Source organism: Ahaetulla prasina, chromosome 12, assembly GCF_028640845.1.
Source record: "Ahaetulla prasina isolate Xishuangbanna chromosome 12, ASM2864084v1, whole genome shotgun sequence".
NCBI classification, from domain to species: Eukaryota; Metazoa; Chordata; class Lepidosauria; order Squamata; family Colubridae; genus Ahaetulla; species Ahaetulla prasina.
The window spans coordinates 19,135,603-19,149,870 of NC_080550.1; the positions used below are offsets into that span (position 1 = coordinate 19,135,603).

The 14,268-nt window shown below is 40.0% G+C and overlaps 1 protein-coding gene across 4 annotated transcripts in view; it reads left to right on the forward strand.

Moving 5' to 3' along the window:
* The window catches only part of WWOX (WW domain containing oxidoreductase), a 736,218-nt gene that overhangs the window by 197,114 nt on the left and 524,836 nt on the right, over positions 1 to 14,268 (forward strand). For all 4 annotated transcript variants that reach the window (XM_058155164.1, XM_058155166.1, XM_058155167.1 and 1 more), the window contains one exon: positions 4,006 to 4,270. In XM_058155164.1, the coding sequence (XP_058011147.1) occupies positions 4,006 to 4,270 (265 nt within the window). The remainder of the gene's footprint in view (positions 1 to 4,005; positions 4,271 to 14,268) is intronic.

Sequence of the window (14,268 nt, forward strand, 5' to 3'; positions counted from 1 at the left end):
TGCACTGGAAAGCAGAAAGATGGGAAGATCAATGGCTAGAGTTGTCCTATTACTCGAGTTTGGAGTTTGGAAGAGGGGGGGAAACACATAAATCTTTTGCCCCAATTACAGTGTTTGCTAAGTGCAATTATTTACTCTTCTCTCTCTCTCTCTCTCTCTCTCTCTCACACACACACACACACACACACACACACACACACTCACACATTCTCTCTCCTCCTTTTTCATTCTCTCTCTCGCTCTCTCGCTCTCTCTCACACACACACACACATTCTCTCTCCCCCTCTCCTTCTCTCTCTCTTTCTCATACACACATTTTCTCTCTCCCCTTCTCTCTCTCTCACACACACATTCTCTCTCTCTCTCTTTCTCATACACACATTCTCTCTCTCCCCTCTCTCATTCTCTCTCTCTCACACACACACATTCTCTCTCTCCCCTCTCTCATTCTCTCTCTCTCACACACACACATTCTCTCTCCCCCTCTCTCCTTCTCTCTCTCTTTCTCATACACACATTCTCTCTCTCCCTTTCTCTCTCTCTCTCTCACACACACACACTCTCTCCTTCTCTCTCTCTCTCTCATACACACATTCTCTCTCCCCCTCTCTCATTCTCTCTCTCTTTCTCATACACATTCTCTCTCTCCTTCTCTCTCTCTTTCTCATACACACATTCTCTCTCCCCCTCTCTCATTCTCTCTCTCTCACACACACACATTCTCTCTCCCCCTCTCTCCTTCTCTCTCTCTTTCTCATATACACATTCTCTCTCTCCCCTTCTCTCTCTCCCCCCCTCATACACACACACATTCTCTCTCTCCTCCTTTCTCATTCTCTCTCTCTCTCTCATTCTCTCTCTCTCTCATACACACACATTCTCTCTCCCCCTCTCTCCTTCTCTCTCTCTTTCTCATATACACATTCTCTCTCCTCTCTCTCTCTCTCACACACACATACACACACACACATTCTCTCTCTTTCTCTCTCTCTCTCTACACATTCTCTCTCTCTCCTTCTCTCTCTTTCTCACACACACATTCTCTCTCTCTCTCACACACACATCTCTCTCTCTTTCTCATACATTCTCTCTCTCTCTCTCTCTCTCTCATACACACACATTCTCTCTCCCCCCTCTCATTCTCTCTCTTTTTCTCATACACACATTTTCTCTCTCTCCTTCTCTCTCTCTCTCTCTCACACACACACACACACATTCTCTCTCTCCCCCTCTCTCATTCTCTCTCTCTCAAACACACATATTCTCTCTCTCTCTCTCTCTCTCTCTCTCTCACACACACACACACACCCTTCATTATTTTCTGAGGACTAGAGGGGAAAAAAAGGTACTTTCTTTGGTGGAAAGGTTGCTTTGTAAGTAAGAGACTGAAGTTCACTCTGTTCTGTTTCCAGTGTCCTATCTCTCTAATTGTTTTAAATAAATGAAATAGAAACACATTGTTAATATATGTACAATCATAGATCCCAAAACTGGGTTAAAATTCAAAACCTTCAGTATATGAAAGTCTAGCTTTCCAGTCCAGCAGGAAGGAAGCATATCTAGATTTATGTTGGGTACCATTGTGGTTATCTAGTTTGAGTTTTATTGCTATTGTTTTATTATTTATTTTGTATTAATATTTTTGTTCTGCTGCTTTTAATCCTGGGTTCACTGTTCTGAATCACAGTGGTGTATGGCAAGATAAATTGGCATCCATCCATCCATCTATCCATCCATCCATTCATCCGGTTTTAATCACTGTTGCTACAGATTAACAGATTAACGGAGTTGCAAGGGGCCTTGTAAGTCATCTAGTTCAATCCCCCACACAAGCAGGAGACCCTACACTGCTTCTGACAAATGGTAGTCCAATCTCTTCTTGAAAGTCCCAAGTGATGAAGCTCCCACAACTTCCGAAGGCAAGCAATTCACAATTGTTATATAGTAGGAAGCATCTGTTGGGCTCAGTCCAGATAATTTACAGTTATAAAAAAGATTAGCTTGGCCCTTCAAGAACGATAGGTAAGGTCTTTCTGTGTATATTTGTTTTGACTTTGGAATTTGAGCATACGCATAAGAGTTCTTGATAGAGGATATATTAAATCTCTCCATCAACAGAATCAACAGAGGGCCTCTGTGGCTCAGACTGGTAAGACAGTCTGTTATTAACACAGCTGCCTGCAATTACTGCAGGTTCTAGTCCCACCAGGCCCAAGGTTGACTCAGCCTTCCATCCTTTATAAGGTAGGTAAAATGAGGACCCAGATTGTTGGGGGCAATAAGTTGACTTTGCATATAAATATACAAATAGGATGAAGACTATTGCTAACATAGTGTAAGCCGCCCTGAGTCTTCAGAGAAGGGCGGGATATAAATGCAAATTAAAAAAAATCAAAGATGTGTAACATATAAGTCATTCTAAAACCATTTCTGCAAATATATTAGTTGCTGTCTGCTATGCCAGGATAATTACAGTATTTCTGCCTACCCTGGATTGAATGTAGATATCTGAAGAACTGTCTTGTCCCAATGGGATTGGCCCGCCCCATTCATTCTGGCAGAAAGGGCCTACTGCAGACTCCATCAGCCAAGCAATTTCAGCTGATGGGGTTTAGAAGAAGCATATTTTCTGCTAAGGATGCCTCTTCTCTTTGGAACATCTTCCTGCCAGGGTGAGATCCATCTCCATCAGAGGTGGGATTCACTTACTTTCCCCCCCCCCGGTTCGCCAATGTGAGTGCACACATATGCACAGCCTTCTGCGCATGCGCACGGCCTCTCTGCACATGCACACGGCCTTCTGCGCATGCGCATGGCTTTCTGCACATGTGCATGGCTTTCTGTGCATGTACATGGCCTTCTGCGCATGCACACGGCATGCACAGGAGTCGCAGATTATGTCCCGGCGGGTGGGCAGAGCCTCCTGCAATCGTCGCTACCAGTTTGTGCGATCCGGAGAGAACCGGCTGAATCCCACCACTGATCCCCATCCTTTTAGCCTTTAGGAAGAGCCTTAAAACCTGATCTTGCCAGGAGGCAGGTGGTCCAAATGGAGAAGCTGTAGACTGTGGGCAGTTGGCGCAGTAACGGAGAAGGCACCAGTTCCACTCTGCTCTGAACCCATGGTTTTTTTTTAAAGTCAGTACTTTATCTTTTTTTAAATTTTAATCTGTTTTTATATTAATAATGGTTTTTATAGCTTTATTTTTATTATATTGTAAGTCACCCATAATCACCCCAAACAACGATAAGATGGACAGTATATAAATTTGGCTCAAAGGGACGTGGTGGCTCAGTGGCTAAGATGCTGAGCTTGTCGAACGAAAGATCGGCACTTCAGCGGTTCGAATCCCTAGCGCTGCATAATGGGGTGAACTCCTGTTACTTGTCCCGGCTTCTGCCAACCTAGCAGTTTGAAAGCACGTAAAAAATGCAAGTTGAAAAATTAGGGACCACCTTTGGTGGGAAGGTAACAGCGTTCCATGCACCTTTGGCATTTAGTCATGCCGGCCACATGACCACGGAGACGTCTTCGGACAGCGCTGGCTCTTCGGCTCTGAAACAGATATGAGTACCATCCCCTAGAGTTGGGAATGATTAGCACATATGTTTGATGGGAACCTTTACCTTTATATAAATTTAATAAACAAAAAAATAGTTAAGGTTTATGGAACAGAAATATTTTATAGAATAACAAGAAAGAAAGAATTATAGAATAATGGTGTGAAAGGACCTTTCCTTAACATTTTAAAGCAGCCACCTCCTTTGGAAGGATTTTACATTTGCACAATGTATTTGCACATACAGCTCTTTTCCTTCACTGGAAGAATCTATGGTTATGTATTTCACTGGAGATAAGAGTTTAGAGTAATCACAGAAGCCATCCAAAGCATTAAGGCTTTGCTCAGAGTTAGGGCCACAATTCCTTCCTTCCTTCCTTCCTTGAACAGAACAGAAATTTTATTGCTACACTCATACAATTTTTTGTTCGTTCTGGCTTTGCAGGTTCACGGATATTAAAGAGAACTCAGGAAAACTTGACTTCAACTTGCTTTCACCATCAAAGAAAGATTATTGGGCTATGTTGGCCTACAACAGATCTAAGCTTTGCAATATTCTTATGTCAAATGAATTGAATCGTCGGCTTTCCCCCCATGGAGTTATCTCAAATGCATTGCATCCTGGAAACCTGATCTACTCATCCATTCATCACAACTGGTGGTTGTACACCCTCCTGTTCACACTGGCTCGACCTTTCACCAAGTCACTGGTAAGAGCACGATATTTCATACATGTTGATTGATTGAGAGATTTGCTTTTTAAGAAATTCTCTTAGACCTACTGCATTTTCAACCGCTCTTAAATACGTTGATTCTGACCGTTTATATAATTGTGGCTCTTGTGGTCAAAAAAGGCTGCATCCCTTGATTGTTTGGGTTGGTTTTTGTGTGTTTTGCGAGTCATGTGGTTTGGTTCTGTGTGTCATATGTCTATGAGTTCCCTGCTGTCGTTGGGATTTGAGAGAAATCAGAGCTACAGATTGCAACATGCTTAGCGGGGAAAAAATCCCAGTAAAGATGGGTTGCATTGAGAAGTATAAAAAGAAATATTGACCTCTATATGAAAAATGAACAAGTAAGCTTAGAATATACTGTATGGACGATTAATTCTATAGCACCTCATTGACGTCTAAATTTAGGAGTTGTATGTTTGCCACAGTTCTGACTTAGAATAAAATGTTGGCATTGTAGGAGAGTAAATAAAGTATCGTGTGTTAAGGCTGAAAGAGCCTAGCAGATGTTTCAGCAAAATGAATTTTTAAATCTTTTGCATTAAAAAAAGGATAGAAATCTGAGCTGATTGAGTTACGCTTCCTAATTCAGTGCACAGCCAATGGTGATGGTTGAGTTTTAACAGATGTGTTGCGTGCTCTTTAAATGAATGGGAATATAATACTGGGACTATTGCAGAATTATAATGTATAATCATGGGGGGAAACCCCCCCTCCTGACTATTGGCACATGATATGATTTTTAGAAATGAATAGAAGAAATAAGGGAAATTGCTTTGAAAGCTGACTGATAACAGTCCCTGATTTCTTATTTATTTCTTTTGCAACATATATATGACTTTGGTTCTGTACAACTGGTTGTTGGCAAGATCTGTACTAACAGTGTTCAATCATCAGTTAGTGTGAAAAATGTGTACATGATCCCAATTGCTTGGGTGGTTTTGTTTTTGTCTCTACTGGTACTTTTTTGCATGCTGTTTTTTTAACACATTTAGGAACAGTGAACATGAAAATCTATTAAAATGAAACTAGGTTTCAACTCAAGAAACTCAAAAGGCATATTAGTTCATCAAACAAATCACATCCACACCACGCTCCATCTATACCACTTTATAATGCCTTGGTAAGGCCACACTTGGAATACTGCATTCAGTTTTGGTCGCCACGATGTAAAAAAGATGCTGAGACTCTAGAAAGAGTGCAGAGAAGAGCAACAAAGATGATTAGGGGCCTGGCGGCTAAAACATATGAAGAACGGTTGCAGGAACTGGGTATGTCTAATTTAATGAAAAGAAGGACTAGGGGAGACATGATAGCAGTCTTCCAATATCTCAGGGGCTGCCACAAAGAAGAGTCAAGCTATTCTCCAAAGCACTTGAAGGCAGGACAAGAAGCAATGGGTGGAAATTAATCAAGGAGAGAAGCAACTTAGAACTAAGGAGAAATTTCCTGACAGAACAGTTAATAAGTGGAACAACTTGCCTGCAGAAGTTGTGAATGCTCCAACACTGGAAATTTTTAAGAACATGTTGGATAACCATCTGTCTGAGATGGTGTAGGGTTTCCTGCCTGGGCAGGGGTTTGGACTAGAAGGCCTCCAAGGTTCCTTCCAACTCTGTTGTTATTATTATTAATTCAAAACTAATCAGATTCAATTGGAACAAAATGAATTGGATAAAATATTTTTTTTTAATTTGCATTTATATCCCGCTGTTCTCCGAAGACTCAGGGCGGCTTACACTATATAAATAATAATATAAATAATATACGGGAAGGACCAAAAATTAATTATTAAAACATACAATTTCTTGTTACGGTATAAAACGGAAGAGGAAATAGTGAAAGATACCGTGATTAAATGGGCAAGAAACTTTAACCATACAATAGAATTAGAGAAGTGGGAAAAGATGTGGAGAACAAACATGAAATTGACCATATCGACAACATACAAGGAAAACTAGCTGAAAATTTTCCATACATGGCATCTACCACCAGCCAGAATAACAAAGATGTTCCCCAATAACTTACCAAAGTGTTGGAAATGCCAGCGCAATTACGGAACATATTATCATCTCTGGTGGACCTGCCCAGTGGCGAAACAATTCTGGGCCAAAATTAAAAAGTGGTTACAGGAACTAATGCAGAAACCAATAAAGGGAGAGCCAGAACAATTTTTATTAGGGATTCCAACAGAAAATTATACAAACGATGCGCAGTGTTTAATACTCCATATATTAACAGCAGCACGTATAGCTTATGCCCAAAATTGGAAGAATGAAAATCCACCAACAGAGGAAGACCTAATTAAAAAAAATATTAGAATGTGCAGAGGTGGACAAACTTACAAAAGAAATTAAAGAGAAAGAGGACACAGAATATTATAAGGTCTGGAGCAAATGGTTAGAAAATAGGAACAGTAGATAAATAAAAGTAGAGTAAGATAGAACTAAAATATGTGTAAGTAATAGGAAAGGACGGTCTTGAATAGCTGATAAATAGTGATATCTATATAAATGTTGTATGTTTTGTCTTTCGTTTTAATGTGTTTTAAAAATAAAAAAACTTTACACACACACACACAAAAGTAAAACATTATGATTTATCTGTAGAAGAAATGCTCAGAAACAAAGAACGGATGTTCACGATTAGTCTCGCCCTATTCTGAATGCCTTTAGCTTTCAAACTGGCGGCCCACGGGCTGGATGCTTCACACGCAGGCCACGCCCACCCCAGCTCCGCGAATGGGAAAAACGTCGCAAAACGTCACCTGATGGCAACATGACGCGGCGAGTTTGACACCTGTGGTTTAGGATGGACTCTATTTCCTGGTTTGCTTTGGTTTGTCTGTTGCAATGCCTGGAGAATACTAGATGTGTAACCGCTTTCCAGGGAAAGCCAGTTGCATAGAAGACAATATATCAGGATGAGGCTGAGTTGCTACACCACAAAAGTGTTGATACATAGCCTAAATCAACTCAAGTCAATTAAGAAGTGGTTGTGCCTCCAACTTCATAGTTATGGAGGGTTTAGATTAATAAGCCTTTTTCCTTGGCACATGTATCTCAGATCTTAACCACTACAATAGTTTATAGCAGGGGTAGTCAACCTTTTTATACCTACCGCCCACTTTTGCATCTCTGTTAGTAGTAAAATTTTCTAACCGACCACTGGTTCCACAGTAATGGTGATTTATAAAGTAGGTTTGGGGCGGGGAGCGGGCATGCCGGCTACCAGCTCTGCTTGTCTGTTACAGATGGGTGTTGTGGAGGGAGATGCGCAAGCTATTCTGGGACGAGGCTCTTTTGTTTGCGGTCCCACTATAGCGCCATTTAGTGTCACTTACATAACGTGAACTAAACTTATGTGCGGGCAATACAAATAGTATATTTTCAGAAATTTAAATCATCACGTGGAATTTTATGAAAATCTAATGAAAATGTTTTTAAATAATGCTATGAATTTTTTTTAAAAAAATCAATTAAATTAAAAAAAAGGAAAGTGCTTGAGTATCGGAAAAAACTTCTACCGCCCACCATGAAAGCTGGAACGCCCACTAGTGGGCGGTAGGGACCAGGTTGACTACCACTGGTTTAGATTAATAAGCCTTTTTCCTTGACATATGTATCTCAGATCTTAACCACTACCATTGTTTATTATAGCATTAATAGAGATCTAATGGGAATTACAGCAATAATAGTTATTTAAGTTAGAAGAGTTACAGTATTAGCTGAAATAAATATTTTGTTTAATTCTGTTAGCTGTATGCAACTCATATTCAACCTCAGTGCTTCTGATTTGGATTTCTTTGTTCTGCTCAAATGGTTGAGCTCATTATATAATGCTATGCTGGTCAGTGACCAAAATAAAGATTTTGATTTGATTTGATGTTCCATAGTCCAAATAATTAAGGCAGTCTTTAAGCAGCAGATGTTTCAGTTATTACCCCTGTACAAAATAAGCTGGCTGACCCGAACGATTGTGATTCATTTTTGTTTTAAAACCGAGACAAGTTGAATTTAAACAGATACAGCAACCTTAGAAAAAACCCTTAACTCATTAAAAAAATATATATATATCACTAAAGTGGTTTCAAATTTTCATACTACGTTGTCTCAAGATGCCAACTCACATTGAACTTATAAAAGCTCCCCATTTCAACAAAATGATTTAATAAAATATAATATATATAATGATTTATTTTTGAATGATTTGGGAACACGGCTAGGAGTTGTGCATGAAATTTCTAAGTGTGATCCTCAGCTTCTTGTGTTCCACAATAAATCAGAACAGAAACCTGCTGTGTATATATAGTAAGTGCCACCTCTATTGGCCCTTTGCTTCTTAAATCCGATAAAAGTACAAATATTCAAATAAGGTAAGCTGTGTTATTAAATACTCATTTGCATCTGTCTACACTCTTCTTTTCCTTCTTAATAGCATTTAGCAATAGCACCTAGACTTATATGCTGCTTCGCAGTGCTTTACAACCCTTTCTAAGCAATTTTTACGGAGTCAGCATATTGGCCCCAACAATCTGGCTCCTCATTTTATCCACCTCGGAAGGAACAAAGGCTGAGTCAACCTTGAGCCTGGTGAGATTCGAACTACCAAGTTGCAGGAAGCTAGCAGTCAGCAGAAGTAGCCTGCAGTAATGCACTCTAACCACTGCCCCACCATGGAAAACAAACTTCAGTTTGCCTTGGAGAAGGTTGAAAAATAGGATTATCCAGGGTTTGGAGTTGTTGTTTTTTTGCTGGTCTCTTTTAATTGTAATTGTATCTTGTATTTTCATCACTTTCTCATTTGACGTATCTTCTCACTCGATGGGGAATATGTTCAATGAGGCAGGAGCACAGCAGAGAAGGCATAGAAGTTTGTGAGTTGGCAATGTATCATCGCTTCCCAGAGTTTCTAAAGTTAAAAAGTTGGGTCACTTAAAAGTTACTGTGCCATTTCTGTACCTAGCATTTCCATTTTTAGTTTCATCCTGATTCCTCCCATTTCTTGTTGGTATCTCCCACCCATCCCGCCCGAGAGAGATTGTCTGTTCTTTCTTCCTTCAACACACACTTACTGACATTGAGTAAGTTTCAAATACTTAAGGCTTATATTTATGTACCCTCTGGCTTCGTTTTCTGGGTATATACAAAAAGGTACATTGCTTACTTTTTGCCTGTAGTTTGTGTCATAAGTTTGCAACAAGACTCTGAAAAGACAATCAGTTGCTGAAATGGAAAACAAACAATTATTTCTTAAGAAAGAAAGGGGGCAATGTTTACATTTCTAATAAACCAATTTCAGTTTATTTATGACATGTTATATTTGTTCAGTAAATACTTTAATTTTGTTTGCAAAGCTCACAATGCTTGATATTGACACCCAAAGCACAGGCATTTGCAAAAAAAACAAACTTTTGCAAAGATGTTCTTTAATTTTAAACATTTGTGCATTAGGTAGCCATAGTCTATCTCAAAACGCTAAGCCAATAATTTCATTCCCCTGTAAAGTTAGCCTGCCTTAAATGACGTTTAATATTGAAACTAAACCCTACCATGTAATTAGAAAATATTTTTTGTTCCAAATTGTCAGATTCACGAAAAGCGTGGTGTTGATGAAGAACAAAGTTATGTCAAATTTCTAGTGGGGTAAAAAAGGGGGTGAGAATACATCGGTCAACCAGTTTTACTTGTTTTTAGAGGATTTGATAGAAAAATCAGATGGTACAATTTCTCCTCTACCTAACAACTTCTCTAATATGACATTCTTGCCTTCGTTGTTGGCCATTGTTCAAAAAATGTCTAGAATACGAGTCATAGAGAAAGTATTTGCCATGGAGACTTGGGACTCCAACAGAGGGATTTCACATTGGAGGTGGTTGATAGATTAGCAACAGATCCTACCTCCCTCCCTCCCTCTCTCCCTTTCATCCTACTCCTGACCCTTCCCATCTTTTAATTAGCGTGCTGCATTTGGATATTCACAGTATTTCGTTTATGTGTTTTAGCTTTGGTTTAATTTTTAATCTTTTTAAGATTGCAATCCACCCAGAGTCGCCCTGTGACAAGAAGGCAGCTAATAAATTTTACCAATACATAAAAATAAATAAGTGATGATGGGAAAGGTCACTCACTGTGTAGACCTATGATGAAACAAGTTTCCATCCATTCCAAAATGGTTTACCAATAGGGATTCTCTAGCAGGTTGCCCCAATTCATGTTACGCATGAGGTTACACACCAGTGAGGACATGACATATCAGCTATGTTCCTCTATGCCAGGGGTGAAATCTACTTACCTTCCTTCCCGGTTCAGAAGTGCATGTGCAAAACCTTTTTGCGCATGCACAGAGGGTACAAAATACATTACTTCCTGGTTAAAACCAGGAAGTAACGACAGCTGGGCAGGTGGACGGAGCCTCGCACCGCAATTGCTACCAGTTCTCCAAACCACCTGCCACCTGGGAGCATTTCACCCCTGCTGTATGCCAGTGATGGCAAATCTTTTTGGCACCGAATGCCCAAACCGGAATGGCACTCCGGCATGTGCGAAGACCAGCTGGTGCATCGGAAACCAGAAGAACAGCTGGTCTTCGGCACACATACCCACAGAGAGGGCAAATGCATGTATCTGTCAGAAGGTCAGGAGAAGTCAAAGTCTAACGTTATGAAGTTTCTCAAAGTCTGCTTTGTGCAGAGATTGTTGTTGTTTTTTAAATCACTTCCTGACTTCTAGAAACGGCCTGGTGTCTTTTTCTTACGGTGGTCTTTAATTTCTTCTCCTGCCATTTTTGAAAAACTGCAACACCACTTGAAACCTTTCCCCCAATCAGTTTCATGCGATAGCTTCTCTTTAATCATTTACATTCTGGGGAAAGTCAAATATTCCATAAGAAGCCAAAGTAATCTAGCTTGAATGTATACTGTTTGTGCAGCTGGATATTTTATTTATTTGAAGTATTGAAAGAAGTCTCCTCTGACTTTGCAGGGGGAAAAAAAAAGTGAATAAACAGTAAGAAGGGCCAAGTAATCTGAGCCAGAAAGTTGCTTCTTTTAGAGCAAAGCCCTGACAAAATATTTTCCATGTTCCAGAAAAGAAGCAGAAAAGCTCAAAAGCTTCATAATGTTCTTACAGTATTGTTGGGTTCCGCCCCCCCCACCCCACTTTGGCTGTTCTTTAAATGCAAGTATTGCAAAAGTGAAATGATTGTCTGTCCTGTAATATTTCATTCATAACATTCTCCTTTGGACAGTCATGATTAACAAACAGCATTTAAATAAGTGATTTTCTCCTTTTGGAGTGTGGTGGTAATGTTATCTTATGATTGCTTAGGATCACTCCTGGGGTTGACATACTACCTTGCAATGCTTAAGTAACCCACTTCATAGGGGTCTCAGAATGGTCTTTAAGGACCTTCTTGCTGTTCCTCAGAGACACTGAGACTATTATTGTGAAAACTGTAGGCACGAAAGCCCATGAAAACCACCAGAAACTCTGTCCTGACTAAATATCCCAGCAATTGTTTTCAAATGTTGTTGTTGCTGTGATCTGCCAGCAGCCTGCAGAGCTGGCAACAGAGTCGGACAGTGATGAGGCTGAGGTGAGGCCAGGACCTTCAAGGAGTGAGGTGCGGACTCCAGAGCTTCCAGAGACTGATAGTAGTGAGGCAGAGGAATAGGAGGAGCCTGTTCCTAGTGCACTCATGAGAAGAGCTGCCAGAAGGCAAGAGCAGCTCAAGAAAAAAGGACGACTCGGGAGTAGGGCCAAGAGATGATTGGCCCCTCCCATAAGGCTTAAAACAGAGCAGTAACAGCGTCTGGGCTTTGCCAGAAAACAATGTTGGTAGCTTCATCTTCTGGTTCGTCTACGTCTTGCATTTATTTTTTGTGACTTCTGAACGTTTGCCAAGAAAGGCTTTTGGCAGTTTGCCTAATTGGACCAAGGTTGGCGTAGGACTGAGGAATTTGTGTTGGGAGGAATTACTACGCTGGGAATGAAGTAATTAAAAACTGAAAGAATAAAGAAGTAGGAAAAGAAAAGCAGAGAAAGAGAAAAGAAAGAAAAATAAGAATATAGTAAAGGGGGGGGGAGGAATATATAAAGAAGTGACTTCCCCTTCATGACAATATATAAACAATTTTAGTAACTTATCACCTTCTCAACAACAAGTGTTCTCTTCTCCCCACATGCTGTCTATTATCTGGAAATAAATACTCATCATTTCAAGACTGATTGCAGAAAAAGTGCATTAAGAATTAGCAGATATAACTTTGATCAAGTAAACCAACTTTACAGTCCTTCCTTTTATTTCTAACAATCTTGATCTTTAGCATCTACTGTCTTACAGTCTGCTGGTGAGGAACAGCTGTCTTCAGATCACTAGCGGGTGATCTCAAGTCCTCTCCATGTCCCAAAAGCAGTTATTGAAGAGTGAATCTACTCACTAGCTTTTCAGCTCTGCTTTTGAACTGTCTTCATTCAACATTTGTTCCCCAGTAGTGCACAGCAAATTAGAGTGGTCCTAATTCAGGGGTGGGCTGCTGCGGGTTTGCAGGGGTTCAGGAAAACCTCTAGCTAAGATTCTGTGCAGTTTGGAGAACCCTCAAATCCCACTCCTGGCTGGCCCCGCCCACCACTCCCTGCCCCTCCAAGAGTCCCCATGTAGCCAATTTTGGATGCAGGTGAGTGCAAGATGCGCATGGAGGCTTGGGGAGAGTGAAAAATGGGCCTACTGGAAGTTTGGGAAGGCCGAAAATGGAGCCGTTTCTGGCCTCCAGAGGGCCTCCGGAGCCTGGGGGGGGACGTTTTCGTCCTCCCGGAGGCTCAAAGAAAGCCTCCAGAGCCTGAAGCCCACCTTTGTCCTGATTGATTTCCTTAAATATCTAGAGGCCGAAGACTCCCTGCGTTTAGTCTTACTGTTGGACTTAAGTAGAATACCATTCTATGTGAAGGTTGTGAAGGCTACATGATACCATCTTCTTTCTGCTGACTGTAATTGACATTATCAGTGCTATTTTTAAATCTATTGAGGTATACTTTTGAAATATGGGCATTATTTTAACTTGGATAAGTTTGGTATACATCATATCATGAAATAATCTTTTGAAGTAAATATACTGCTTGGTTCCTACAGATACTTGTATGCATTTATCTAAAATTATTTACAGTATGTGGTGGAATGATTGATTCTACTCAATTTTTCTGGTTCATTTTATGGAGAAGAGGGAATAAATATTAATAAATTGATCACCTAGGGGGTCAATATAAAAATATACATTTATTTAGTCCAGTTCTTATTTAATTATCATGGAAATAAAAGTGGAGAAATAGAGAGGGGAAAAACCACTATGTTTGAATGTTGCATTTATATCTGCAGTTATAGTTCAGGTGTATTTATGTCTCTGGAGATTTTTATCAATGAAAGAGGGAGGCACCATGCAAAATTTTATTTCCTGTTTGCAGAGGCCAGTAGATACGATAAATCATATCAATCTCTATCTGGTATCAGGATGATAAATATAAAAAACATAGTCATGTTCCAACCATAATTTTAGTGACACCATGTTTTTGCAGTTTCTTAATATCAATATTGATATGAACTACTCTTCTCTGTGTGTCAGAAATCCATATTACAGCACTTGAAGAATTATATTAATTGGAGAAACATTATTTCTATAGCTGCTACTTGAGAGAAATTGTAATATTGGAAAAAGCTCTCCCAGAAAAGAGATAAATATAAGCCCTTGATGATAAAAGGCATTTCAAATAGGCCATTTTTGATGCGTAGAAAGACTTGTTCATGTAGAAAATAGATTTTTTTTTGTTATTCTGCATGTACAAAGTTTGCCTGAGAAGAACTGTTGGTTTTTGAAGCAGAACTTTCCAGATGGAGTCCTTATTCTCCCTTATTGCAAGGGAAGGGGAAGGAGGAAAGGAGAGGGGAGGGGAGGAGAGGAGAGGAGAGGGAAAGGAGAGGAGAGG